Source organism: Citrus sinensis, chromosome 8, assembly GCF_022201045.2.
Source record: "Citrus sinensis cultivar Valencia sweet orange chromosome 8, DVS_A1.0, whole genome shotgun sequence".
NCBI lineage: Eukaryota > Viridiplantae > Streptophyta > Magnoliopsida > Sapindales > Rutaceae > Citrus > Citrus sinensis.
In genome coordinates, this window is record NC_068563.1 from 28,618,775 (window position 1) to 28,644,195 (window position 25,421).

At 34.1% G+C, this 25,421-nt stretch overlaps 5 protein-coding genes across 10 annotated transcripts in view; 4 read left to right on the forward strand and 1 right to left on the reverse strand.

The window, feature by feature from the left end:
• The window catches only part of LOC102628579 (actin-depolymerizing factor 1), a 44,251-nt gene that overhangs the window by 12,912 nt on the left and 5,918 nt on the right, over window positions 1-25,421 (forward strand). The gene's annotated exons all lie outside the window — the stretch shown is intronic.
• LOC102625958 (protein yippee-like At4g27745) lies at window positions 14,689-16,700 on the forward strand. Its single transcript, XM_006488206.4, has 5 exons — window positions 14,689-15,122; window positions 15,303-15,337; window positions 15,478-15,583; window positions 15,662-15,717; window positions 15,901-16,700. The coding sequence occupies exons 1-5, from the start codon at window positions 15,009-15,011 to the stop codon at window positions 15,968-15,970; spliced, it is 381 nt and encodes a 126-aa protein (XP_006488269.1). The 5' UTR covers window positions 14,689-15,008; the 3' UTR covers window positions 15,971-16,700.
• On the forward strand, window positions 17,285-18,093 carry LOC102626248 (17.4 kDa class I heat shock protein-like). The gene has a single exon (XM_006488207.4). It carries the CDS (start codon window positions 17,376-17,378, stop codon window positions 17,850-17,852), a length of 477 nt encoding a protein of 158 aa, XP_006488270.1. The 5' UTR covers window positions 17,285-17,375; the 3' UTR covers window positions 17,853-18,093.
• Window positions 18,830-20,565, forward strand: LOC102626540 (small RNA-binding protein 11, chloroplastic). Its single transcript, XM_006488208.4, has 4 exons — window positions 18,830-19,040; window positions 19,120-19,188; window positions 19,300-19,406; window positions 20,304-20,565. The coding sequence occupies exons 1-4, from the start codon at window positions 19,004-19,006 to the stop codon at window positions 20,373-20,375; spliced, it is 285 nt and encodes a 94-aa protein (XP_006488271.1). The 5' UTR covers window positions 18,830-19,003; the 3' UTR covers window positions 20,376-20,565.
• Window positions 20,896-24,133, reverse strand: LOC102626838 (histone H2A). Of its 6 annotated transcripts, XR_008051140.1 has the most exons (8): window positions 23,846-24,131; window positions 22,873-23,729; window positions 22,524-22,557; window positions 22,330-22,439; window positions 22,169-22,229; window positions 21,965-22,040; window positions 21,403-21,468; window positions 20,896-21,085 (listed from the first exon to the last, which is right to left on the reverse strand). XR_008051140.1 is itself a non-coding variant. In XM_015533349.3 (6 exons), exons 1-5 carry the CDS (start codon window positions 24,053-24,055, stop codon window positions 22,182-22,184), a joined length of 654 nt encoding a protein of 217 aa, XP_015388835.1. In that variant the 5' UTR covers window positions 24,056-24,133; the 3' UTR covers window positions 21,638-22,040; window positions 22,169-22,181. The 6 variants fall into 6 exon arrangements, 1 of the variants encoding a protein (XP_015388835.1); XR_008051139.1 differs by lacking the exon at window positions 21,403-21,468 and having other exon boundaries at window positions 22,167-22,229; window positions 22,330-22,436; XR_008051138.1 differs by lacking the exon at window positions 21,403-21,468 and having other exon boundaries at window positions 22,147-22,229; window positions 22,330-22,436.

Consider the following 25,421-nt stretch of genomic DNA (forward strand, 5'->3'; position numbering starts at 1 on the left):
ATGTATTTCTTTTTTACTTCTCTAAATAGTCTTAGCTTATTAAGGGGAAAGAATATCATAGAATAGAAAAGCAAAAGAATACGTCATCTAGTCTCTTGAATGATAAGCGGCTTGCATTGTTCAAGAAACTAGAATGATACCAAAAATGTTTGTTTGCTCTGATTCTTCGAGTGGCGAGAATTTAATTGGGCATCAATATCGTGGTGTGTTGAGGCTTTTCAAAAAAATATAATTTTTAATATGTTAATTTCTTTTAATATTTTAATAACACCTTCACTTTAACAAAGTAAGAATATCTTTATTAGAATATATATATATATATATATATATATATATATATTTATTATATATTATTAATTTTTATTTTATAATTACAATTTTTTCAACAATTATAACTTAAAAAGTATAACGCCTTGATACCAAATGGGGGCTAAGTACCTTATGCTTTTCTTGGAGGTCTCCTTTATCATATTATATAATAAACTTGCCATCTTTAAGGAACGACATGTGTTACATACAATATTCAAAGAACCGACATGTCATGTATTATGCGGATGACATCTCCTTCTCAAAATCAAAATGGTTGGCGGATGTAAACTGAAAAAACTGAACCTCCTTTTCCCTCATCTTTTTCCCGTTGTTGTCCGTTGTATTTACATTTTTGTATATGGCAAGCTTCTTTTTGACCTCCCTGTTCATAGCTATCTTTAACTTCTCTTCTGTAAAATACACGCTGAATTATCCTCGGTAATTTTTAAACATTTCTTCAATATTATTGCATTTGAAAATGGGTGTGTTCCTTTCAAAATGGTATAGTAGTAATGAAGTCATGTTTGGCAATTTATTAACATAATAAATTAACATGAATTTGTGTTGTGGCATCATTGTATTAATAATAATATATACGTATGTTGACAATTGAAATGAAACTTTATGGGACTAGTATTTGTTGAAATAATCCCATGTTTGACAATTGAAATGAAATGCATTGAGCAGCATTAACTAAAGCCTTATTACAACTTTTGCCGCATTATAAAAACATGTGCCTCCCTTGTGTATAAGCTGTATTGTAACTTTTAAAAGATAAAATTATTTAATCAATTAAAACATATTTAGTTTATTTATTATTAATTTATAAAATAATAAATTTAAATGCCAAAAACATTGCCTACCACCAACCACCACAATTCATCGCCAACAATATTATTTTGGTATCCTTTGACTTTAATAATAGTACCAATAGAATCCTTATCACTGGAGCTACTCAATGCTGTATGTACTATAAAAAATGGAGCTTCCATTCGCTGTTCACTGTCCACTGTCCACCGTAGGTCTATAGTCAGAGTTTCATAATAAAAACTTTGATTGTATGTTTACAATGATAGGAAACTCCATTGCTCATGAAAAATGTATTGTTGTGTAGATCCCATTATGAAGATTCTAGTGGCACCAAAATTGAAGTCAAAATATATCGAAATATGAATCTTGGCAATGGTTCCCAGTGGCTCACGATGCCAGCTGTGAGTAATTTTATTTTTATTTATAATTAAGATAATAAATTTAATAAATATAAATTATAAAACTTTTATGTATTTATAATTATAAAAATTAATTTAATATAAATAATAACATACAAAATTATTATATATAATAATATAACACCAAACATTGTATAACATTAATATAATATAATGCTAATGTAATATAACTAAATGTAACACATCCTTTATTAATTAATATAATATATTATAATACAAATATAGTGTACCAAATACATCTCATAAACTTTATCATGCTCACAACAATAATTAATGTCGTGAAGGCCTGAACTGTGAACTGCTTCCTCATGTTAGGCCCAAGTCAAGAAATGTATTTAGGACCAAGACCAATAATACTTGGACCATAATCTCGATTAATTACAACCCAACAATGAATTCAATACTTCGAGGGTTGACTATTGGCACCCTTTCAAAACCCTCTTAAAACCCATTAGAGTATTTTATGATTTTAATTTTTGTTAAAATTACATTAAAGGACAAGACAAAGATACATCTAATTAAATCCACAAATAAAACACAAATTGTTTTCTTCATCAATGATTTTCTTTTATCATCAAGATTTCACAAAAAACTTACTAAAACCCCAAAGTATTAAGCAGATTATTAAAAAAAAAAACTCATCCAAGAAAAGCTTAAAACCCCTTGTCTTAAGTCGTCCTAATTCTTTATAAGTTGTATTTATTGACAGGTCGCATTGCTAACAGTAACAACAATATTAAAAAATAATGGCCCAATAAAAATTAAATTAAAAAGATGTTACTTCAACAAGAGATGGGAAAGAACACAAGGCCGGCTTTAAGCATAAGTGAGTTAGGCGGTCGACCTTGAGCTCTATGTGTTTAAGAAGGCCTTATTGTGATCACGTTAGGAATACCTTTTTTTTATTATTTCCTTGATATATTTAAATTAATAAATATCTTTTTAATTGATAATAGGAAATAGGAAAGTCAATTTTTAGGTCTCTCTTTAATCAATAATTACGCTACAATTAAGAATTTTTGTACAAATTTTATATTCAATAACCTTAATGTTAAAGGGCTATAATTAAAAGTATTATATAACCCATTAATTCATTATTAATATTTCCAAGAAAAAGATTATGTTCTTTATTTGTATTCTTTACAATTAGATAATCACTGAGACTAGTTTACTAACATTGCCTAGATAAGTCCCGTTAGTTTATATAATATAATAACTGATATTTACAATCAGACAATTACTTACTGATATTTACAATGAGATAATTAATGAGACTAATTTACATATTATTCTAATTTATAAATTTAATTTTTTTTTTAAATAGAGGACTTGGATTTGGCCAGGACTTTTTTTCCTAAACTCTTGTCCAGATCCTCATACGGGAGCCCCGAGCCAAAGCTCGTAGGATGGCCAGGGCCAACTCAAATTTGGGCCGGCCCGAATTTTCTTACCGTCCCTGCTAGCTTTGGGACTTGGGAGTTGAAAATTAGAAACAAATGAATTTGTCTTTGCGAAGAGTGAGAGAGCAAAAATTAAAATTAAAAAAATCATAAAAAAGAGAGAAAGTAAGTCATTAAGTTTCAGCTACTTGACTATCATTTTCAGGGTATTCAACTCCAGCTCTTGAGATGCTTCCATCAGCCATCAGCATGCTATACTCTTCTAAAGTCTAAACCATGCTCATTAAGTTTCAGCTCAACTAATCTTCTATACACAGTGTAAACCAGATCTGGCTAAAAGCTACTCTCTCCTTGGACGTTAAAAACACTAAAACCACTCACTCTCCATTTCAACTCAGTTTGGGCTTGTCTACTTATATATAGCTGTCTACTAATCTCTAAGCAATGCATCAGACAACTTAAAACTTCTGTGACTAAATAAAAAGGTCTAATCATTGCTGATTAATTACTTTCTCACCAATTAAAAATAGCCAGCTCAAAACAAGTATCAGGGATGGGACAAAGGAGACACAAGGGATAATGAGAAGCTAAAAAATTACAAGCAACCGCAGAGCATATTGTGTACAAGTGAACAAGCAAGACATTTTTTATTTTTTTTTACAGTAACCGGGATAGCAATCCCCTGTCTCATCTCACTTTCTAAGTATTCAAAATTCAAAAACAGAGTATGGTTTTTTGCCCTGATTTCTGTCAACAAATTGTAGAAAAAGTCACACAATTCCTAGAATAAGAAACAAGGAAAGAAAATAGCATTGTCTCTACAACAAGAAGTGAACGGCCAACAGCTAATAGCTTGAATCCCAATGATCAGACCATAGCATATTGCAGCATTCTAATTGAAAGACGGCACAATTCACTACAGATTGATGGTGGCATCATTATCTTCAAGTGAGATCATCTTCATTGAGCTCCATCTCCCATTCTTCAAGGTTGTTTCCATCCCATGGTTGCAGTGTTTTTGCTTCTAGCATTTGGTTACCATCCCAAAAGAGTAGGCTCTTCCTGCAAAACAAGTTTTCAACCATAACCAAATATATTATAATGCAATAAGCCCCCTTGTTTCACATAGCAAAGAACTTACAAATTCAAACCAAATTTTCCTTCTTCATAGTCATAGAGATAGTTGCTGTGATTTCCTTCTTGAATCTGAAGAATGGAACATTAAGGCACAAAAAAAAAATTACTTAATATGTAAAAGAACGATTAAAATTCTAGAGGTGAAATATCTTTAAAAGAAATCTTACACATTTGCTGCCCAATTCCTTGTGGCAGCCAGAGCATTGCACAACTGCTAAAATATGACCATCAAGCATAATATGATTTTCTGGAGTAGTATCAATCACCACGTTGTCTCTGCACGTCAACCATAAATGTAATTAATCATCGACAAAATAAAGTGGCTCACAAAAGAATATTAAAGAGAAGTTGGTGAAGTTCATATAAAATGAAATTAACGTCAACCCAACAAAGAAAATACAGAATTCCCAAACTCTGTTACTGAAATAGAATTGATATGCTAACAAATAACTTACAGAGTTGCAGTGTGAACAGTCTTAAATTCTCTGTGCTGCAAAATGCATAAAATGGAAACCAAATGTTAGACCATAGGATATAATGATTAAATCCTTCTCCTAAGCAGCAATGAAATTTCCTTAAAACACTCAGTTTTGTGTATAAAGCCAAGAAGTATCTATAAAATCAAGTGCAAATTATAAAAGGCTGACTATCTACTCTCTAACCATAGGGAAAAAGATAAAAACAGTATGATCAAGAAAGTTGATGTAACAAATTGAACAGAGGAAGATGTTACTTTCAACAATCCAGTAGTGGGAAGTTTGAGGCCACTACAGCACCATCAAGAACAGATAAACTCAGAGAAGAAATCAATTATTTACTAAAACAAGCATTCTTTATGTTTTCGTATTGGCACATAAAGAAAATTTACATCAAACAAAAGAAAAGGATGCTGAAACTGCTAATTTTTCATATGGAACAAGAATCGGAATCAGGACTAATAATATTGTATACCTTGTTTTGGATAAAAGCTATGCATCTTCTTTTGCAACAAACACACATTAAAAATTTGAAGAGCCATTTAAAGCACTAAACCAAATATGACCAAGAATCCATTTGTGAGAGATTATTATCCCCATACCATAATTGTGAAGAAGAGAGCAATCGAGCATTTACTACCAATTTATGAATTAAAAAACATAAAACGATGACTTGACAATAACAGTGAACGAAAACTAGCTAAAGAAGATTATACTACAGTGACAAGTGCAGTCTGTGCACATATATATATTTTTTTGATACATTGGAGCCTAGTAAAACTAGGCTAAACAGAACAGGGAATAGAGGTCCCATATATATCATTATATAACCAATAACCAAGACCCTCGGGAGGGTTTTCAAAGACATGAAGTCCAAGGGGTAAGGAATCAACAAGTTTCGCCATGGAATCTGCAGTTATGAGAAAAAAATCTCTCATTATGGTAATGAGCCATTGTCTATTCATCAGTTCCTTTATGGCAGTTATGAGAAAAAAAATGTACATTAGGCATCAAGCTAGTTGAGGAAGAGCGCTGGAAAAAGCAGTGCCAATCCACCTCTGCAATGAAGAATAAGCGCAAGTCTAAGAAAAGTAAAGGCAAGGCAAGAACAAGCATTTACTTACTACATAAGCGCAATCTCGAAGCAAGCAAATATGTGTGCTGCACTTTCGGCAGAGGTAGTATTCGAGCCCTGGATTGTACAAAACCTCGTGGTTGTATGCCATTGCAGGTGCTGAGAAACGAGACTCGGAATACAGTGCAAGAAACTAATAGAAATGACTATCCGAAAATTATTCGAGGATTAACCGCGTGGCTCGTCGCCAAAAAGTGGAGGTCCCACTAAGAAGCTGTCAGGTGGCATTGTTTATAATATTTAGTCATCCATCTTTTTGTCACAGACTGTGCCGATAGATAACTGAATAATTTATACCTTTGCTTAATATCCTGATATTAAGAAATTTCAAAGTGAAATTTTGATCGTATTCCCCTTAATAGAGATTGAAGCCCGCTTTGTGTATCAGTAAGTGGACTGACTTTATATGCAGTCAAATCTGGAAACACATTTTAAAGAAAATTGCAATGTGAAAAGGGCTGGTGCTTAACTGACTTAACAAACCAAAATTATTTCGGGCGGAAACGGGTGTTGTTCTGGTGTGCCCAGTTGTGCACTGTTATGGCGCTCCACTTCAAGAGTGTTAGCATTCCATTGGGGAATGTGGGCCCTACTATTCAGCACCCACTTGGAAGCTGATACGTGCACAGTTGTATCATCCGTGCTAGGTAGAAAATCATCTGCCGGCCAAAGGAACTAGGTGCCAAGAGTTTTTTTTTTTTTTTTTCCCCCTCAAATTAAAGAATACGTATTAACTTTCAACACATAATCGCACTAGACAATGAATAAAAATTAATAAAATTTTAAAAAAATGCATCTCCATGCATGATCTGTAAAAGTCATGTGGAGAAAATATGACAAGTAACAAAAAGCTAACAAAAGTTAATTCGTATAAGAAAATTATAAAGAAATCCGTCATTGAAATGAGTGGCTCCTAAATTGAATCCCGCCTCTGAAGTCTCATTTCTTGATAGAACCATTCAATGAACTTGTCAGCCCTCTGATCAACCGAATCATCTTCATCCTCCACCAAATCCAACGGCTCCCCACAAACTTCACCAGTAACAGCAGCAGGCAGAGTTTCCAGCGCCAAGGAATATGGTGGAGAATTATGATGAACTGCAGCAGCTTCTGCTCCTTGAACTTGAAAACCACCAGAGCATTTACACAGAAAGAACATGGAACAAATGTCCTGAAAAACATCTGTTCTTGTTCAACTTTCTCCTGCGGTAATGAATAAGTGGAGTTTAATGGCAATAGAGTTTTTGTCCCTAACTTGTCCCTGAAGTCTATTTTTCTTACAAAAATGCCCCTTGATAGAGATTGAAGCTTGCATTGCTTTGTGGTATCAGTACGTGGACTGCCTTTAAATGAAGTTAGTAAAGCTAATTTAATAATTAATTCTAAGAGTACTTGCCATTTATGATTCAGGCATACCACCGTGCTTGACTTTCTACGTGAATAACGTATATCATTTATTTAATTACAACAATACTCATTGGAATCATATAGCAATAGCAATAGAAAGGCAAAGACAGTTTAAGCTGCCCTTTAATTACACAAAATACTCATTGGGATCATATAGCAATAGCAATAGAAAGGCAAAGACAATTTAAGTTGGCCTTTAATTATATACAATACTCATTGGGATCATGTAGCAATAGCAATAGAAAGGCAAAGACAATTTAAGTCTTAATTACGCAGAATACTCATTGGGATCATATAGCAATAGCAATAGAAAGGCAAAGACATTTGAAGCCGCACCTAAGGGCCTGACCAATTGATTTTTATTTTTTTAAGTAGATTTATTTAGCTTTTTTATTTGTTAAACAAATTTATTTAGCCAACTACCTGGATTCGAATCATAAATTTAAATAAAGAATACGTCATGTTAACTATACAACAAGTAAATGATGTAATAACACGTATATATTTATTTTAAAAAACCACAATACAAGTGGTGGTTATATTAAATTTAATTACACACATCATATATGCATTAGTTGATTGTATTACCTCTAATGTATTTTAAAATTTCCCTTGTAAGTCTATTTTTATTACAAAAATGACATTTGACTGATATTTGAAGCACACTTTGTGGCGTCAGTAATTGGACTACCTTTACATGTAGTTACTAAAGGTGATTTAGTAAGTCTACAAGGGACTGTGTGTGTGTGTGTGTGTGCACGCGCGCGCTCTATCCACAATGTATGAGTTTCTTTAAAGTTCCAAGTAAATTGATGAGCTTTAATAATGATTCTTATGAGTAGATAGTATGAATGATACTAGTGATAAGCATAGGATAGGCTGAAATGCAAACTTGCTATGATAGATATAACATGAACAATCCAACAGTAGTTATTTAATACTAAAAAATGAGAGTCTGTGAAATAAAAGGGAGATCATGAGTAACTAAGTCAAGAACATGAAATAAAAGGCGAAAATCTTAAAATTTTAGCATTCCAGGGAAACTAACTTTAAAACTAAAGTGAACTAACTTTAGTTTGTATTTATTGAGATCTCCTCTCATGATTAAATCTTTTATGGGATAAAATTCACTTAAAGGATTGGTGGTTAATAAATTAAAAATAAAATAATTAAATTTTAATTATACACTAACACTAAAGAACAAATAAAATTAAGAGATCATTGAGAAAGAATTCTAATCCGTATAAAATAGCTAGTCGTCAAATAATTTTTCATGCCGTGGAAGACTCTGAGCTGCAGACAATTTTTTGCGTCTTTAATTTTTTTGTAACCAAGTACTCGGACCGCGAGAAATTAAAAGGGAAAAAGAACAGTAATAAAACAAATAAATAAAAAAGTAACCATACAGTCTCTTGCAAATTTTGTAATAAACATACAGATTTTGAGTACTCGGGACATTAAACGAATACAAATTAAAAAAAAAAAAATCTTGACGACTTTCATTCAATAAATCTGCTTAAATCTTAAGAGGTTCCTCAACTGGCTGCAATGTTTCGGCATCCAGAATCTGATTACCATCCCAGAACAATAAATCCTCCCTGAATTAAGATTCTTCAATTAAAACCAAAAAATTGAAATGGAAATAACTAAATCTAACGAAGAGAAATCTTTTTGAGAGTATTTTTCAGTTTAAAAAAAAAGGGATACTTACAAATACAGTCCAACGTTTCCTTGTTGGTAGAGACAACTACTTTGATAATTCACTTGAATCTGAAATCGCAGTACAATTTTCAGTTATAAAAATGTGTATAACTCGGTTATTATTATTAACTCACTCATTTGTTGAAGGTCAAACCTAAAACCTAAGTTTTAAGAAGGCCGCTTCTTCCCACTGGAGCTTAACAGAAAGTTAGAAACTTAAATACAAAGGATATATATGATCTTACACATTTGAAGCCCACCACAGTCTTGCATCCTGTGCAAGTTACATACGCTAATGTCACATCACCAATTTTAAAATGATTGCCTTCTGTTGGAACAACCAAGTTGTCACTGGATGTCAAGCACGAGAAATTAATCACAATGCAAAATTAAGGGGAGTTAATTTCTTAATTCAACATGTCAACAAATGTAACTGAGCAAATAAATTACTTACGGATTCGATGCATGAACTGAACGATTTTGTGCATGCTACAAAAATACGTTGAAAGCAATTGTTATAACAAATATAATTCATTGATATTACGTACGGTGTGTATGCAATTTTGAATCAAAAGAATGTGGGTATGGCAGCTACGGCACAAATAGAACTGTGAAGAAAAACAATCATAAACAATTGCTTCTCTGTCACCTTCCATTGTAAATCTGATTGATCAAAAATATCTCTCGGAAACCAAAGAATCGTTATGTCAAGAATTGCATGTGTTAATTAGAGAAGTATCTCCTCTTATAATGATTTCATGAGGATGTTTCCTACTCGATTTGTAATTAATAATTGAAAAAAAAAAGAGTTTAACCTGTGGAAGAAAAAAGAATTCGAGTTATATTATTATTATTATTATTATTATTATTATTATTGCTGTTGTTGAAAATAACATTAATTTGCAGCTTGAAATAATTTAATACGACTCAACTACCTACAACCCTACAACTGTCTTTATTTGAATCATATCCAAAAGAATTGTGTCTCGAATATCGATCTGTAATTAACGGAGTTTAAGTTGTGTTAAAAAAATATGAGTTGAAAATAGCATTAACTTTTAATTTCAATACATTGATTCAACCACGATTGTCTTGTTAACATTGACTCAACTATGACTGTCTTGTTAATAGTGTACTGTGTCGAAATGTTTGTCTGTAGTAACAATAAGGATCTTATTAAGTTGCAATTAATATAATTTACCTATTTAAAACATGTAAACATAAGTAATATAATAATAGAATTCACTTAATTTTTAGATCATTTTAAGTTGGCTGTAATTGTAACTTGGCAAGACCCTAACATTAAGCAGTTTACGTACAAGTCAAACTTCTCATTAGTTTTACTTTCAGAGGTTAATGCATTCATGTGAAAAAGTAAATTGGACTCCATGCAATTGGCTGATTGGTGGGTCATATAGTTCGCATTCGTCCGAAAGAAAATCCTGAATGTAGGACATGGACATGTATACGGAGTGAGGGGAAATTTTGGATTAGTGTAACAAGAAAACTTTTGTTTCTTTTCAAAGAAACTCGATTTGACTTTTTCATTTTTGCATTTTGTTTCTTTTGATTAGTATTATATTTGGAGATAAATTCTTGAACTCTGGCATAAATGTGAGGAATTCCAAGGTATTTCAACAATCGCTCCTTTAGTATAAAGAGAAGTAGATTAAAACTTTTTGTTTACTCAACTTTTTATGAATAAATTGTCTTGTTCAATTTTTTTTATGGGTCAAATTAGTATCATAGCCTACGCTTTCCTTTTCTATGGCACCAAAGGAAGATGATGGAGACAAACGACTTGTTGATGACGATAAGAGGATGAAGGCTCTGGTGGCGGAAGATGGCCCCAACAGATGAGAGAGCGTTGCCGCGGGAAGGATTTTAGGAATCATGATCAGAGGAAGATTCTGATGAGGATATATGGGTGTTTTATCTGTCAATATATGGGTGTTTTATAGGTCAAAGGCAAGGGGTTCTTGCATGTAAAACTTTTTTTTTCAAAGATTGGTTGAATAGTGTGGAAAATTTATTTGACATTGCCCTAGTTTGAAACTGATTGCTTAAATAATTAAGTTCAAGGCGCATAGTGTACATAGATGATTGTAAATTGGAGGCGATAGTGGGAATTAAAATGCGCCAATTCGATTATGGGAGAAGGTGAAGAAGCAACTGAAGGCGCAGTTCTATCAGCCAGAAAACAAACACCCAGTTCAGCTGAAAGATGTAACATCTCATACCAACACATTAAAAAAGTTTATAAAGCTTTTTATATATGAAGAAACTGAATTATTGTCTTATGTATGCTGCAAATTTATATATATAAAGAATCTTGCACTAAATGTACACAATAATGAAATTCCATGTAATTAAAAAACCATCCCCAAAATTAAAATTTTCAAACAACAATACTTGTATGATCGGAGTGATAATCAGAAGAACCTGACCTCAAAGAAAAGGAAGCACTCTGGCGCTGTTAACCCTGCATAACCTACCAATCAGCCGTGCACCTTTTAGCTTAAGCTCAGATTTTATTTTGCAAATTTATAATTATCAACAACCGCTCTTTCTCTTTTCTCCCAACTTATAACCCAAAACCAAGCACTTGAATTCCTTCATTTCATCACTCTCTTTCTTCTTGGATTCTCATTTCTCTCAACTGATAGCCCAAAATCAAGAACTTGAATTCTTTCTTTACTCTCTCTTTTCTTGAGGCACTTCTTCTCAAAAGCACTTGCCATTCAAGAGATCCTTGATCAGCTTAATTCGTATATAATTCTCACGTACAATGTGAATCCTTGTGTATTTGTTTCTGGTGATAATTATTTGGTTACTTTATACAGCAACAGTTTCTTGGATTGTTAAAAACCTGGAATTAGATTTAGGGCCCGTTTCGAACAAGAATTTACATAAATCTATAATAGAGTAGCTCTGGTGTCAATTAGCTTCAACTACTACCCTTTTTGCTTCAGAATTTATCCTTAATTTACTTGTTTTGGAGATAATGCTTTGGTCTAACAGTTGTTTTCAATTCGTTTTGCAGCATGTACCAACTCGGTCAATGATCATAGATAATGGGTAATATATTTCTTGAAGATTATTTATTGTCTTTGATAACTGATGCTTAAGGAACCATCTGAAACTATGATTTTGTTATGTTCTTGGCATGTAGTTTCAATCTGCTGGTGCCCTATCCAAGAAACTATTTGAGGATTCGCATTTACACTTGGATAGAGTTGCATTGTGTTGTAGGCCGCAGGTTTCTAAGCCATAAAACCTTAAGATCTTCTAGACATTTATCAATCTCTTCCTAGAATCTCTTTTCAAGTCCATGAAATATGTCAAGTCGTTTATTGATGTTATAATGCTAGCTATCTTACTTTATTCCTGAGAAGGAAGAGTTTTCGAAACAGTGGAAGCACTGAAGAATATACAAGTTCCATAATTCCAGTATACCTTTTGGGTTTTGAATTTTGATTGAAAAACTTTGATTCCATTATACCTTTTGGGTTTTGAATTTAGTAAATAATGGCGAACCAAAAAGCATACTATCAAGAACTATAATAATTAATTAATTTCAAGGAGTCAAACAAGCACTTGATTAATCTAAACTTATTGATGATGAAAGTCACATAATTAAAAAAAAAATAGTTTGAGAAAAATGGATTTTTATTTTTATACAAAGTAAGGGTAATTTGGTCTTTGTCATGTTAATTGGTCATATCAGTGAACAAACTAAAGAGTGAGCACATTGTGAAGCCAAAAAAAAAAAAAAAAAAGAAGCGAGCATATTGCTGAAAAGTATCACTTTTTAGTTTTATGGCGTATCTATTATCTAAACAAAAAACTCAAAATGTTTGGGTCAAATTCAATTTACCCATATGACGAAATTTACAAACATTGGTTTACTCCCAAAGATCCCAAAAAGTCATCAATGCACACTAGGGATGGCAATGGGGAGGGGAGGGGAGGGGACCGATCTCCCCGTACCTATCCCCGATATTTTGTGTATGTTTCCGTCCCCTCTCCGTCCCCGTCAGAATTACTTGAGAGAATCCCCATCCCCTCCCCGTCTCCGTCAGAATTACTTGAGAGAATCTTCATCCCCTCCCCGAATAATAACAGGGGATCCCCGAGGGTCCCCGATCCCCGAATAACTAATATATTTTTTTTTTCGATCTTGAGTTAATCATATTAAAATAAAAAATTCAAATAAAAGTAAAGTTCGAAATATATCTTACATTAATATCTATTACAAAAGTCACATACATTAAATTAGTAAGTAACGCAACATGCAAGGGATACAAACTTCTTTTATAAACTATTATGAACAAATTAATAGTCTAATACAAAATTGTTACAAATAAAATCGAATTTAGATTCAAAATTAACTTTTTCAATGGTGGCGTGGGCACTTTATAAATGTGGACTATTCCCTTTACAACACAATAGTTAAATCGGAGCAAATCAAAAGCAAATATTAGATTAGATTAGATTAGATATTAAAATTGTGATTCGCTGTGGGCAATTATAACATCTAAAAATAAATAAAAAATAGATTTAAGTTTAAAATATTTAAAGAATATTAAAATTAAAAAAAATGTTTGGCTATTAGAATCTACTCGGTCTTTTTAATGTCCTAAATAAAAATTTAAGACTTTAATTAGTTAATCTAAAAGTTTAATAATATAAATATTTTGATATTTTTTATTTTTACCAATATTTATAATTTTATAATTTATTTACTAGTAATTTTAAAAAATTAAAATAAAATTAAAAATTAAAATGGGGAAATGGGTAGGGGATGGGGATTCCACCTCATCCCCGTCTCCTCCTTGAATAAGAAATTGGGTAAAAAAATTTTTCCGTCCCCTTCCCGAATAAGAAATTGGGTATGAAATTATCCCCATACCCTCCCCGAATGGGGAAAATTCTCGAGGATACCCGTCCCCGTGGGAATTTTTGCCATCCCTAATGCACACCCTTTTTATTTGGGTTTTGCTAATGTTTTATATAGAATGATAATCTTCGCCCGATCAAAATCTACTCTTTTGCTATAATTATTTTACTAATTAATGTATTTGTATAATCCAAGCTTACATCAGAAGAGAATTTGATTCGTTTTATTTGGGTATTGCTGATGTTCCCTTTCATGAGTACGTTTGGCCAGTTCACTTCAAAGAAATTATTTTATTTTTTTTTTTGAAAGGTCAAAAAATAGTGAATTTTGAATATGGTAAAGCACTAAAGTTATTTCTACTTTCAAATCTACTCTGGACACTTTTAATATAATTAAATTTTATATTACTTAAATGTCAATAATTTAATTGTTATTAAGGACAATTTATACTCTTCACACCCATATTGAGCACTCATTAAAATTTATTTAGTGAAGTGAATGAATCTTTAAAGACTTTATTTTATTTTATTTTATTATTTTACCTTTAACTTAACGGTTGATTCTTATCATAATTTTCTAATCATGACTAGAGAAAGTCACCTTCTTTGGTTTCTTATGTAGTAGTGAATTGAAAATTAAAAATCATGGACCACTTCTTCTAGAGGAATCTAGAAATTGTCATAGATTATTTTTTTTAGAAGAAGAGAAGGAGAAGGAAAGTTATTTGGGTGCAGTAAATAACTTTATGGCTATAGAGAGAAAAATAAAATATTTATTACACGTAATTTAATTGAGAACTATTTTAGTATTTATAAGAGTATGTAGAATAAAAATAAAAATTTTAAAATTATTAAATGAGCGGACAGAAAAATAAGATGTTTGGAGTATTATACACATCGACACTTTGACAGTAGACTGTGGGTCCCAATTAGGGACTTCTTTATTTCGACTTTGCGAACGATTAAGACGATGTCGCCTCATTCTCAAGACGACAGTTACAACCGAGAATCACCGAAGCTGCTTTTCCCTCCACCCTTTTCCTTCTCCTTCTCCTCCTCTGTGATAAATAAAACTCACGATCATCAAGATTCAAGAACCCCTCCCTCCTTCTCTTAATCTCTTTCAACAAATAACCCAATTGAAATATCAGAACCAAGAACTGAAATTCTTCCATCACTTTCTTTCTTTTCAACCATTTGTCCATTGCAGCTGCTATAAGATTGATTTTTAGTTCAAAGCTGCAGGATTTTCTTGGAGGATTCTTTTTAAGAGCATTTAGAGAGTTGCTGAGATCTTTGATCACTTGAAGTTGGAATGGCAGAGTGCTCTGATATTGTTAATTTTGATCATACTCGGCAAGGCATTAAGTTCTACATGTGCCGTGAATGCAAAATGCATATTGCTTTGGTTGGAGATAATGATATGGCTGTACGTCTTTTTCTCTCTAATCATCTTGTTGTACTTCATAATTTCATTCGGGTGCTTTTTCTTTTCTCTGCGCGCGTGATTGAGTCTGCTTGAGTTTGTTTACCAAGAAAGGCCAGATTCTTTGGACATGAAGCGACCCCATGTTCTAATAATAATTTTTGCTTACAATACATTCTGCAGCATGGGGATACTTGGTCAATCAACCTGGAGACCGCGTAAGATATTTTCTTCAACTACACTTGATGAGACATCCATTGATATTTTCAATATAACTTGATATATTAGAATTTGTATTTTTTTGTGATGAAGTACTATTCCATTAGAAAGTATGACCCCATTGTTGTTTGACATATAGAGTGAACTTGGTGAAAAGCATCCCAGAACATTATGTGGCCTCTGGCAGAACCAAAATGGCATATATGTCTTGTATTTACTGCAGAACACCCTTGGGCTGGCAATATGTAAGATCATATTTTGCACCTGTAGTTTCTGTCTTCTGCATCAAATGAATCAAAATATTCATGCATTATGTTCTTCAGGTTGAAGTTGAATCTCCCACTAATTTGATCAAAGAAGGAAGAGTCATCCTGTATCTGTAAGTTTGTGAATCAATAAGAGTATCTGTAAGTTTGTGAATCAATAAGAGTCATCCTGTATCTGTAAGTTTGTGAATCAATAATGGAACTTCAGAACATACAAAGCTTTGCCACGGGGCTTGCTCCTGAATGTGGGTTTTATGACTGGGTTCTGAATTTTGAGTGAAGGCTTTTAATTTCAGGGACAGGTTGCTGTACTGGAGTGGTGAGCAGATGGAGTGGTGCCGAGAAAATAAGAGACGTAATCACTAGTCACTAGACGATAACCGGGGTAATGACATATATAGTTCAATTACATCAGAGCAGCGGTAGCTAGGTTAACATGCAATTGCTCCACATGATTCTTTTCCGTTTCTGTTTCTCCATTTAGGTCAATTCTTTACGGATTTGTTTAATCTTCTCTGTACTCTGGATATGATATAAGGAGATGAATTGTTTTTTCATGGTTACTATTAGTGAATAAAATAAGTGAGGTTATTATTGAAATGGATAATATCAATTAAAAATAGTTGCTGGACAGATGTAATAAATAGAACTATAGTTGGTTGACACCTCCTATTAAATTCACTATAAAAGAACACTAGGAAAAAAAAGGAATATAGAAGCAGAGCAAGAAAGAAGAAAGCAGAGCAAGTAGGAAGTCAAGCAAGAAGCCATAAAGAAGTCAAAAAGCCAAGAAGCCAAAGAAGAAGTCCAGCAGCCGAGAAGACATAAAGAAACCGAAGATCATAAGCTGAAACAGAGAGTACTAGCAGGAGCAAACACAAAGAACAGCAGCTTATTTGTTTGTAACAACAGTTGCTACAAAGATATTTGAGGCGCTTGAATACTTTTGGTAGCTTTGAAATACATCAATCAAAATTAACACCAGAAGCTGCTATTCGCTGAAAATTCTGGTGTTTTTTCACTCGCAAATCTTTCGGTATATATGTTTGCTTGTAATGTGAACCAGCTTCATAATGGATTGAGCCAGTTACTTTTACTTGTTTGTTTGGCATTTTGTGTCTGATGACCAGGTTTCCATAATGGCAACTAGTTAGCCAACTACTGGTTTTTTCTGTATTTTCTCCAAACAACGGGGACTGCCGTGTCAATTACCCTTTGTTGAACCTATATACTTCACCACATATCGGTTGTACATGATTCTCACCAAGTCACCCTCATCAGTTATTTTTATCTACATGAACTTGTACACATATTTAAGAAATTAACATAATTCTAAATTTGCTGCACCATTGGTTTCTATACCTGAACCAAGATAATGTTATTGATTCGTAATTTATAATTCTGAAAAATGAAATTTGACCTTTGCGTTTATCTTTGTTAAAGATTCTTTGATGCCTATGAGCTATGAGCTATGAAGATGGTGGAAGATTATAGAAGAGAGAACCATTGACTGTGATATATTGATTATTGAAGGGATAAGACAAAAGAAAGATATATTATATATATCTTATTAAATATCCCGAAGGCCCACGAAAGAACCAGAAATTTCATTTTACTTTAATAAAAAGCAACCAGATTACCAGAATCCTCCTCAAAATCCTATAAATAGGCCTCTTGTGACTCTCCATTTTCATCCTGAAATTGATCAAAGCATTCAAGGAAAGATTACTCCAACTCTTGAACATTTTCTTAGCTTCATAATTTTCCAATCATGTCACTCATTCCAAGCATCTTCGGCGGCCGAAGAACCAACGTGTTCGATCCATCTTCACTAGATGTGTGGGATCCTTTTGACGGGTTCTTCTCCTCTGCCCTTACCAATGTGCCGTCTTCGGATAGGGAAACATCCCAATTTGCCAATGCAATAATTGACTGGAAAGAGACTCCTCAGGCTCACGTATTCAAAGCTGATCTTCCAGGGCTGAGGAAAGAAGAAGTGAAAGTTGAGGTTGAAGAGGGCAGGATTCTGAAGATAAGCGGAGAGAGGAGCAAGGAGCAAGAAGAGAAGAATGACAAGTGGCATCGCGTCGAGAGGAGCAGTGGCAAGTTCCTGAGGAGGTTCAGGTTGCCCGACAATGCTAAGATGGAACAGGTTAAGGCCAGCATGGAGAATGGTGTGCTCACAGTCACTGTTCCTAAAGAGGAGGAGAAGAAACCTGAAGTTAAGGCCATTGAGATCTCTGGCTAAGTGATAAATGTAAATGTTTTCAAGATTGTGTCTATGGTTTGCCAATAAATTTGGTACGAAAGCAAACCCCTTGTGTCTGTTCTTCACCCCCCCCCCCTCTCCTCTCTCCTTAATTTGATGCGATAATATTTGTGTGTTTGCAATTGTAAGTCTGAAACTTTGATAACTAGTTTCTGAAAAGATAAATTGTGTAATAAAATGTAATTTATAATTTGAATATTAGATTTGCAATTTTTTTGTTTTTGACGGAGCAGTTATTTCCGACAACAATCATTACCAAAACAGATTAGATGCTTGAACCCATGCTAGCCATGGATTCGATCCAGCCACTTTCCCCTATGGCTACCGGGGAATAATCAGGGAAGGTGTCTAAAAAAGGAAGCAGAGGTTCTTCACTTCACGTGACATAGTTACGCTCAGGTTTCACCAATAGGTGCACCAGATAGATGCCCCCCTAAGACTAGGTAGCCAGACTTTCTCCCCGGCTTGGATCGGGGATAGATTGTTGATTTTGCGTTGCCTCCACCGGGGTGTCATGGGGTTTAGGAATTCTTACATTCTGTCTTTCCGAAGAGTCGCTTAAAGTGTATAATTAAGAAATATTTCATCCCAAATTGAATTAAGAAAAATTGTTGGGATGTTAAGCATTAGTCTTGGTTTCGTCATCATCGACATACATAAAATCCTAACACAGAGAGACAAGACACGTATAATAGGCTAGAAGATCCTTAAATACTCAACAGAAAAAAAGAAATTGCTATATGTTAAATCTTTGGATTAATGATCTATCATAATATATGTTAAATCTTTTAGAGATGCGCACTTCCGATCCTCTAAGTTGGGATTGTCAATAAAATTTTGTTCGCGGACCAGAGGCAGCTAGAAGGTTAGAGAAACAAGTGATTTATTGCACAAAATTTAGCCTTGATTTAAAACACGGCTTAATTTCATTGGGCGGGCCCTCCCATTCCACTAATTTGTAAAAGGCCTGATCACACGAAGAACGTCAAGACGTTTCCTAAAATAATTGTAACCTACATATCGTATACTCACATTCTTGAGGACGACATGTCGTTGGAGATGAGAAGCCTAGCCGCTTTAACTTAGGAGGGAACCCGTCCGCTGTTTGGGCCATAGAAGAAGCAGCGATTATGGCGAAAGCACAAGGCGCGCAACTCTTCGTCAGCAGTATGTCCTCTCTCAATCATTAAAATTAATATGTTTTCTCTGAATTTGTCTAGGTTTTGATTTCTGATTTCGTTTATAGGGTTGTCGTCGTACATCACAACTAAAGAATTCAAAGCTTTGTTTTCGCGGTTTGGTGTCGTTACGGATGGTAATTTTAGCATAATTTTCATCAAATGTTTTAATTGATTCTATAATTTTCAAAATCAAGATTAGTTTGTTATTGTTTTGGGGCTTTTAAATCGTGTGCCGGTGTCTGCAGCTAAGCTAATAACGGACCCAAAGACTCAAAGACCGAAGGGGTTTGGCTTTATCACATTTCAGTCAGAGGATGATGCACAGAAAGCATTAAAGACCATGGATGGCAGGGTACCAGCTCCTTTTGATTTGATTTATGCATTATAGTTTTATTTTTGTGTGTGTGTGTGTGTGTATAAACATACCTTTTTTTTGAGGTTTATTCATGTATAAGGATTTCACTATGAATTAGTTTTGCAAAATCGTGGAAAATGCTTGATAGGAATTAGGTTTTTCTATATTGTCCATTGTATGACTGCTAATAATGGCAACTCATAGAAGCTTATTAGTTTTCACATTTTCTGAGATGTTTGTTCTCATGCACTGCATTTATAGCTTAATTAATTTGGTTTAACTCATATGGGTTTATTAGTCAAGTTAATTTTGTTTGTAATAAAGGATCCATTCTTGTTGAGATGTAAGACCATACTATTAGAAACTTCGTTCCATAATCATTTCCCCCTCTCCCCCCCCCCCCCCCCCCCAAATTGTTATGTTGGCTAAGAAGAATTTTACAATTTTTACTAATGAAAGAGTTGGGTATTGATGTTGCAGCCTAATCACAGGTAATATATATTTGCAGTTAATAGCTGTGTGGCTCTTCTCACTCCAGTATTTTTATTTCCTGATTCTATGTTGGAACTTCTCTTTTGTATTAAAAGCAAAATCTACTTCTGGGTTATATGCAACTCTTCCCTCGTACACTATTTGTCGATTTGAATTCTAGTGTCATTTATTTCTAACTTCCTGACCCTCCATGGTCTCTTTGAATTGTTGCAATTTTAGTTCGTTTTCTTTACAGTCTGCCTAATGGCAGATTTTTACATCAGCATTTCCGCAATACATGCCGCCAAAATGCACTACTTTTGCTGCATTTTGCATGTGATTAGGCTGCCTGCTGTTGTCGTGAAATTATAATTCTTGACCTCGAGTCCTACCAATGTCAGTTTATCTTGTTATTTTGCACAGATTGTGAATGGGAGGCTGATCTTTGTTGAGGTTGCAAAGAGTAGAAGTCCTGGAACGGATGCCAGCCCTTGAAAATTAAGCAGTTTTGACTATGTCAGTCCTTATTATATCTGTTTTTAGCTTCGGCAACCAAAAATAGTGTGTAACATGTGATAGGTTTTATCACATGGCAGCCTGTATGATATCCGAGATGTAATCAAATGGCTGCCTGTCAACCTGTGTGTCATATGAGATCAAATTGAAATTAACATTTTTTTTTGTCTGTGGTCGTGCATCCATTCTGTTAGTAGTATAACCATTTCAAGTCTTTGAGGCTGACATTACATCCCTGGTGATTCAAACAAGTTCCTTTACTTGAACCACAGCATCACACAACAAAGAATAGAAGAATGCATATAGATTTGCTGGGAACTTTCAAGCCAGTTCAATTAGGCAATCTCTATCTTACATGCATATAAGATACATTCTCCTCACATGAATAGTATATGTGTGGAATCCACACACTATTCATGTGAGGAGAGTGTATCTTACATGCATGTAAGATAGAGAGACCCGTTCAATTATAGAAAAAAAATGTACGCGGAAACCAGGATTTCGAAATGTTTCATCATCAAAAAATAAAACAAGTTACATGTTTCATCATCAAAAAGATGGAAGAAGTTGAGAAAGATTCAGGAGTCTGAGTCGTTGAAAGGACATAATCTAAAAGTGAAAAGTTACATTTAGAAAATGATTAGGTTGCATGGCAGTTCTTGTTAAACGCAATTGTTGCATCGTTAGACCTGCATAAATCAAGAGCCAAACTGTTACCATGTTCAGAAAATTGAGTGTGTTGTTGAAAGGCTTAAAAATTGTAAATGACAAGTAGAAGGCGCTTTTGCAGCAACAGATCACAGTGATCTAGCTTTCTTAATTAGCTCATACAATGTTTTGCTGCCGACACCATTCCATAAAGCAATTCAACTTTGTTTCTAAATCATGCTTGAAGATTATTTCCACATGATTTCTAATTTCAAATTCTGTTTTCTTATTTCCAAATTCCACAACTGAAGAAGCAGTTTATACTTTAAAATGTCTGGAATACAAGAATGTGGCATACGCTGTTGAAAAATAAATCCTTTTGGTTGTCGATGTTGATGAGCCAGTTGCTGTTGGACTGCACTACCTGTTGAGATTAAAATAGGCGCTAGAACAGCAACTGGTAAGGGGAAAAGGAAATGGAAAACGCCACGGAAAGAATCCTGGCATCTCCTTTATCCAAATTCCTACCTCATGGTGATGGTAGGAACTAGGAACAGTGGGTGATCATCAATCGACTATGAAATAAAGCATGATGAGCCTAGAAATAGAATTCAGTACGAGTAGTCTCAAAAGAAGATACGGTTTATCTAAACAAATTCCCCTACTCATTCAATTTCATTTGATGCCAAGCCATGATCCTAATGTGGCCTGATTAAGTGAAATAAACCTGGAATGTTCAAATTAAACTCTAAGTTTTCAACTGTTCAAATGTTAAACAATAAAGTCCTAACTACAGCCTACAGCCTACAACCTGCATCCTACCCAGAACTTATTCAAACTAATACAAATGATGAGTTGGTTTATTAATGCAAGGCATTCAAGCCTTCATCACATGTATCTTAGAGCACCCAGAAGCTTACCAAAAATAGTAAAACAAGAAGTGAGCAAAACTGAAACCCAACCAACCCAACAAAGTCCAAGCAACCACTGACCAAACTGAAAAAAAAAAAATGATCTCATCAGCTGCGATTCCTTTTTCTCTCAAAGTTAATCAAATATACTAATTTCACTATATGCTTACACCTGAGTTAATCAACTATACCAATTTCACTATATGCTTACACCTGAGTCCAAGTATCAATCCTTGTGCGCATAATTCACCCGAATGTTTCTGCCATCCAGTAACTGAAACAACCATAAAGCCACACATGGATTACAAAGAAACATAACAGTTCATTACTAGCCTGTACTTTAACATATCGATGTCTTTTGAAGTTCTACATACCAGGCCATCCATTTCCTTGATAGCCTCCCCGGCTGCAGCTTCAGAAGCGAACTTCACAAAACCGTATCCTCTTGATTGCCCAGTCACACGATCACATATAACCTTAACTGCTAAAAATAACAATGATTTCCCGATAAGACTTTTCGGCTATAAAGAACCATAATGGTCACCCAAAAATTCACCAAGGACATCACCTTCAATAATTTCACCATGCTGTCCGAAAGCATCCTTCAAAACAGTTTCATTAGTGTCATACGAAAGCCCTGCAATTTTTTTTTTTTAAAAAAAAAATTACAGCTTCGAATTAGCTTAGAGTAATGATACAATTTATGTTTTTGCATATAATTTGGACACGATCTCATGAAGGATATATTTCAGAGTGAATAATAATAATAATAATAATAATAAGACCCACCATTGAAATAGCCTAAAATCAGTAACTCTAAAAGAGTTTCATTAATTCTAAAATAATATGTATATGCCCCAAAATTTAAAAAAAAAAAAAAAAGGGGAATCAAAGGCGAAAAAATCGAGAGAAGAGACCTCCAATGAATAATTTGGTACGAGAGTTTGAATCCGATAGCAATCTGATGAAGCGTACTGAATGGGAAAAACGAACGCTGCCGTTCAACCACTGCATGATCTCTTATCGTGTGCCGACAGCGAGGTGCACAATAGCATAAAGCGCAGAGCACCAGACAGGCACGGGCATTGGTCACTAGAGTTGCCAGCGGTGATGTGTTACTAAATAACGGCACCGTTTCAATTACAGTAAGTAGAGCTGTTACATTATAGAGGAAAGTAAAATGTTCAACGAAACGACACCGTTTTCCATAGTAAAGAAGCGAGCAGGACGAACAAACCGGGCTTCAGCTTGGTAAATTAATCTCGATTAAAATTTAAAGGCGCCAACTTTCAATTATAAAGAAAAAGAGTTCGATTATATCAATAACAAATTCTTGTAGAAGATTTATAAACTATAATTAAATCCCCATATTGAAAGGGTTTATAGTTACAAAAAACAACTTGTTTCGATTCATTTAACAGGCCGAGGCTATGCTAACAACACACACACAGCATATATCAAAAGAAAAAAGAGCAAAATGGGAAAACCTAGACTGAACATTACATGCGGTAGCACTCAAGATACAACTAATCTAGGCTTTCTTTGGGGACTTGGTAGCCTTGGATGGAGATTTGGGCTCCTTCGCAACACTTTCCTTAGTCTTCTTTGGCAACAGCACTGGGTTGATATTAGGCAAAACGCCGCCGCTTGCAATCGTCACACCTGTGAGTAATTTCCCCAACTCCTCATCATTCCTCACCGCTAATTGCACGTGCCTTGGGATGATCTTCTTCTTCTTGTTGTCACGTGCCGCGTTCCCAGCCAACTCCAACACCTAAGACATATTTTAAAAGAAAAAGGCTTGCTTGGTACTGGGTTCAATTTTGGAAAAAAAAAATTATTAACTTTGATTTAATCAAATTTTTAAGCAAGGATAAGCTTGTATCTTACTTCAGCAGCTAGGTACTCGAGCACAGCGGCCATGTAAACTGGAGCACCGCTACCCACACGCTGCGAATATCTTCCCTTCTTCAAGAAACGCCCGATTCTACCTACTGGGAATTGGAGCCCCGCTTTCACAGACCTGGAAACGGATTGCTTTTTCGGTCCTCCTCCCTTCCTTCCGCCGGCTCCCTTCTTCACTTTGACTGGTGTATCCATGACCCAACCTCAAAATGCAGAAAGATTTACTTCAACAAAGTTACGGGTTTCGTGGGTGTGAATGCGAGATAGTGGCTGTTGGGTGCGCTGCTTTATAGATGAGTGTTAAAGAGTTTGAGGGTGGGAAATTGTTTGGAGTGTAGGATCTGGACCTTTGGATTTAGAGGAAATCGACGGTTGTAGATGATTTTATTTCGATCTGCGTCGTTTAAAAAGGACCAATGGGAAGCGAGCTTCGATTTGAAAATGGGTTAATTTTGTCCTGCCCCCAAATGTTTCAACATTTTTCACCGAGTCCCCAAATGTTTCAACAATATTCACTCCACACCCAAATCCGTTATTTTGACCGTTTATTCTAACGGTCAAAAGGTAAATTTGAAAATTTATATCCTAAATATTATTTGATGATGATAAATTAAATTTATTTGATAATTTAATTGATAGAATTATTATTAATAACCTTTAAATAATTTTTTTTAATGTAAACATTAATTATTAAATTAACATTTTATCTCATTTTATTTTTCTCTAATTCAAGATAAGGGGTATTTCGAATATTTACTTAAATTTCAAATAGCTCCATTAAACATAACGGTCAAATTAACGAAATTGGGTGTGAAGTGAGCATTGTCGAAATATATGGGTGCGTGGTGAAAAATGTTGAAACATTTGGGAGCATGACAAAATTAACCCTTTGAAAATTTTAAGGGCTTTTCTTCCGTATCCAGTATTTTCGTTTTGAATTTCCCGCTATGTCTCTAGAAGCATCTGTCAGAAATTAAGATCTAATTAAAACTTGTTCATTTTCAGATGGTTAAAATTGAAATTCAAGTCGAACCAAAACCACTTGACTTGAACTTTACTCGTTCAATTTCTTAGTTGAAAAACTAAATGAGAAGATTAAATTATATTGGTTTTATGGAGATTTGGGCTCCTTCGCAATACTTTGCCATTTTTTCACTTTATGTTGAATATATTTAAGTGTTAATGTGCTCAATTTATTCTAATTTGACATTACTAATTGAAAATAGTGATAATCTTGTCTTATATAAAATGGCAACAAGTATGAAAAATAAATATGATAAATATTGGGGTTCAATTCATAACTTGAATAATTTGTTGCTCATTTCAATTATTCTCGATCAACATTATAAGTTAAAATAAGCGACATTTTGCTTTGAAGACATTTTTATTACTGATGAGATTGGTAAGAAGACTAAAGAGGCGAAAAATCTTTTAGTACGTCTTTATAATTACTATAAATATTTTAACACTAAGATTGATGGTTGTGGATCATCTAGTAGTGCTAGTAAGTCATCAATCATTGATAGTAGGAAATTTGATAAAAAGGTTGGGTTTTCTAAAC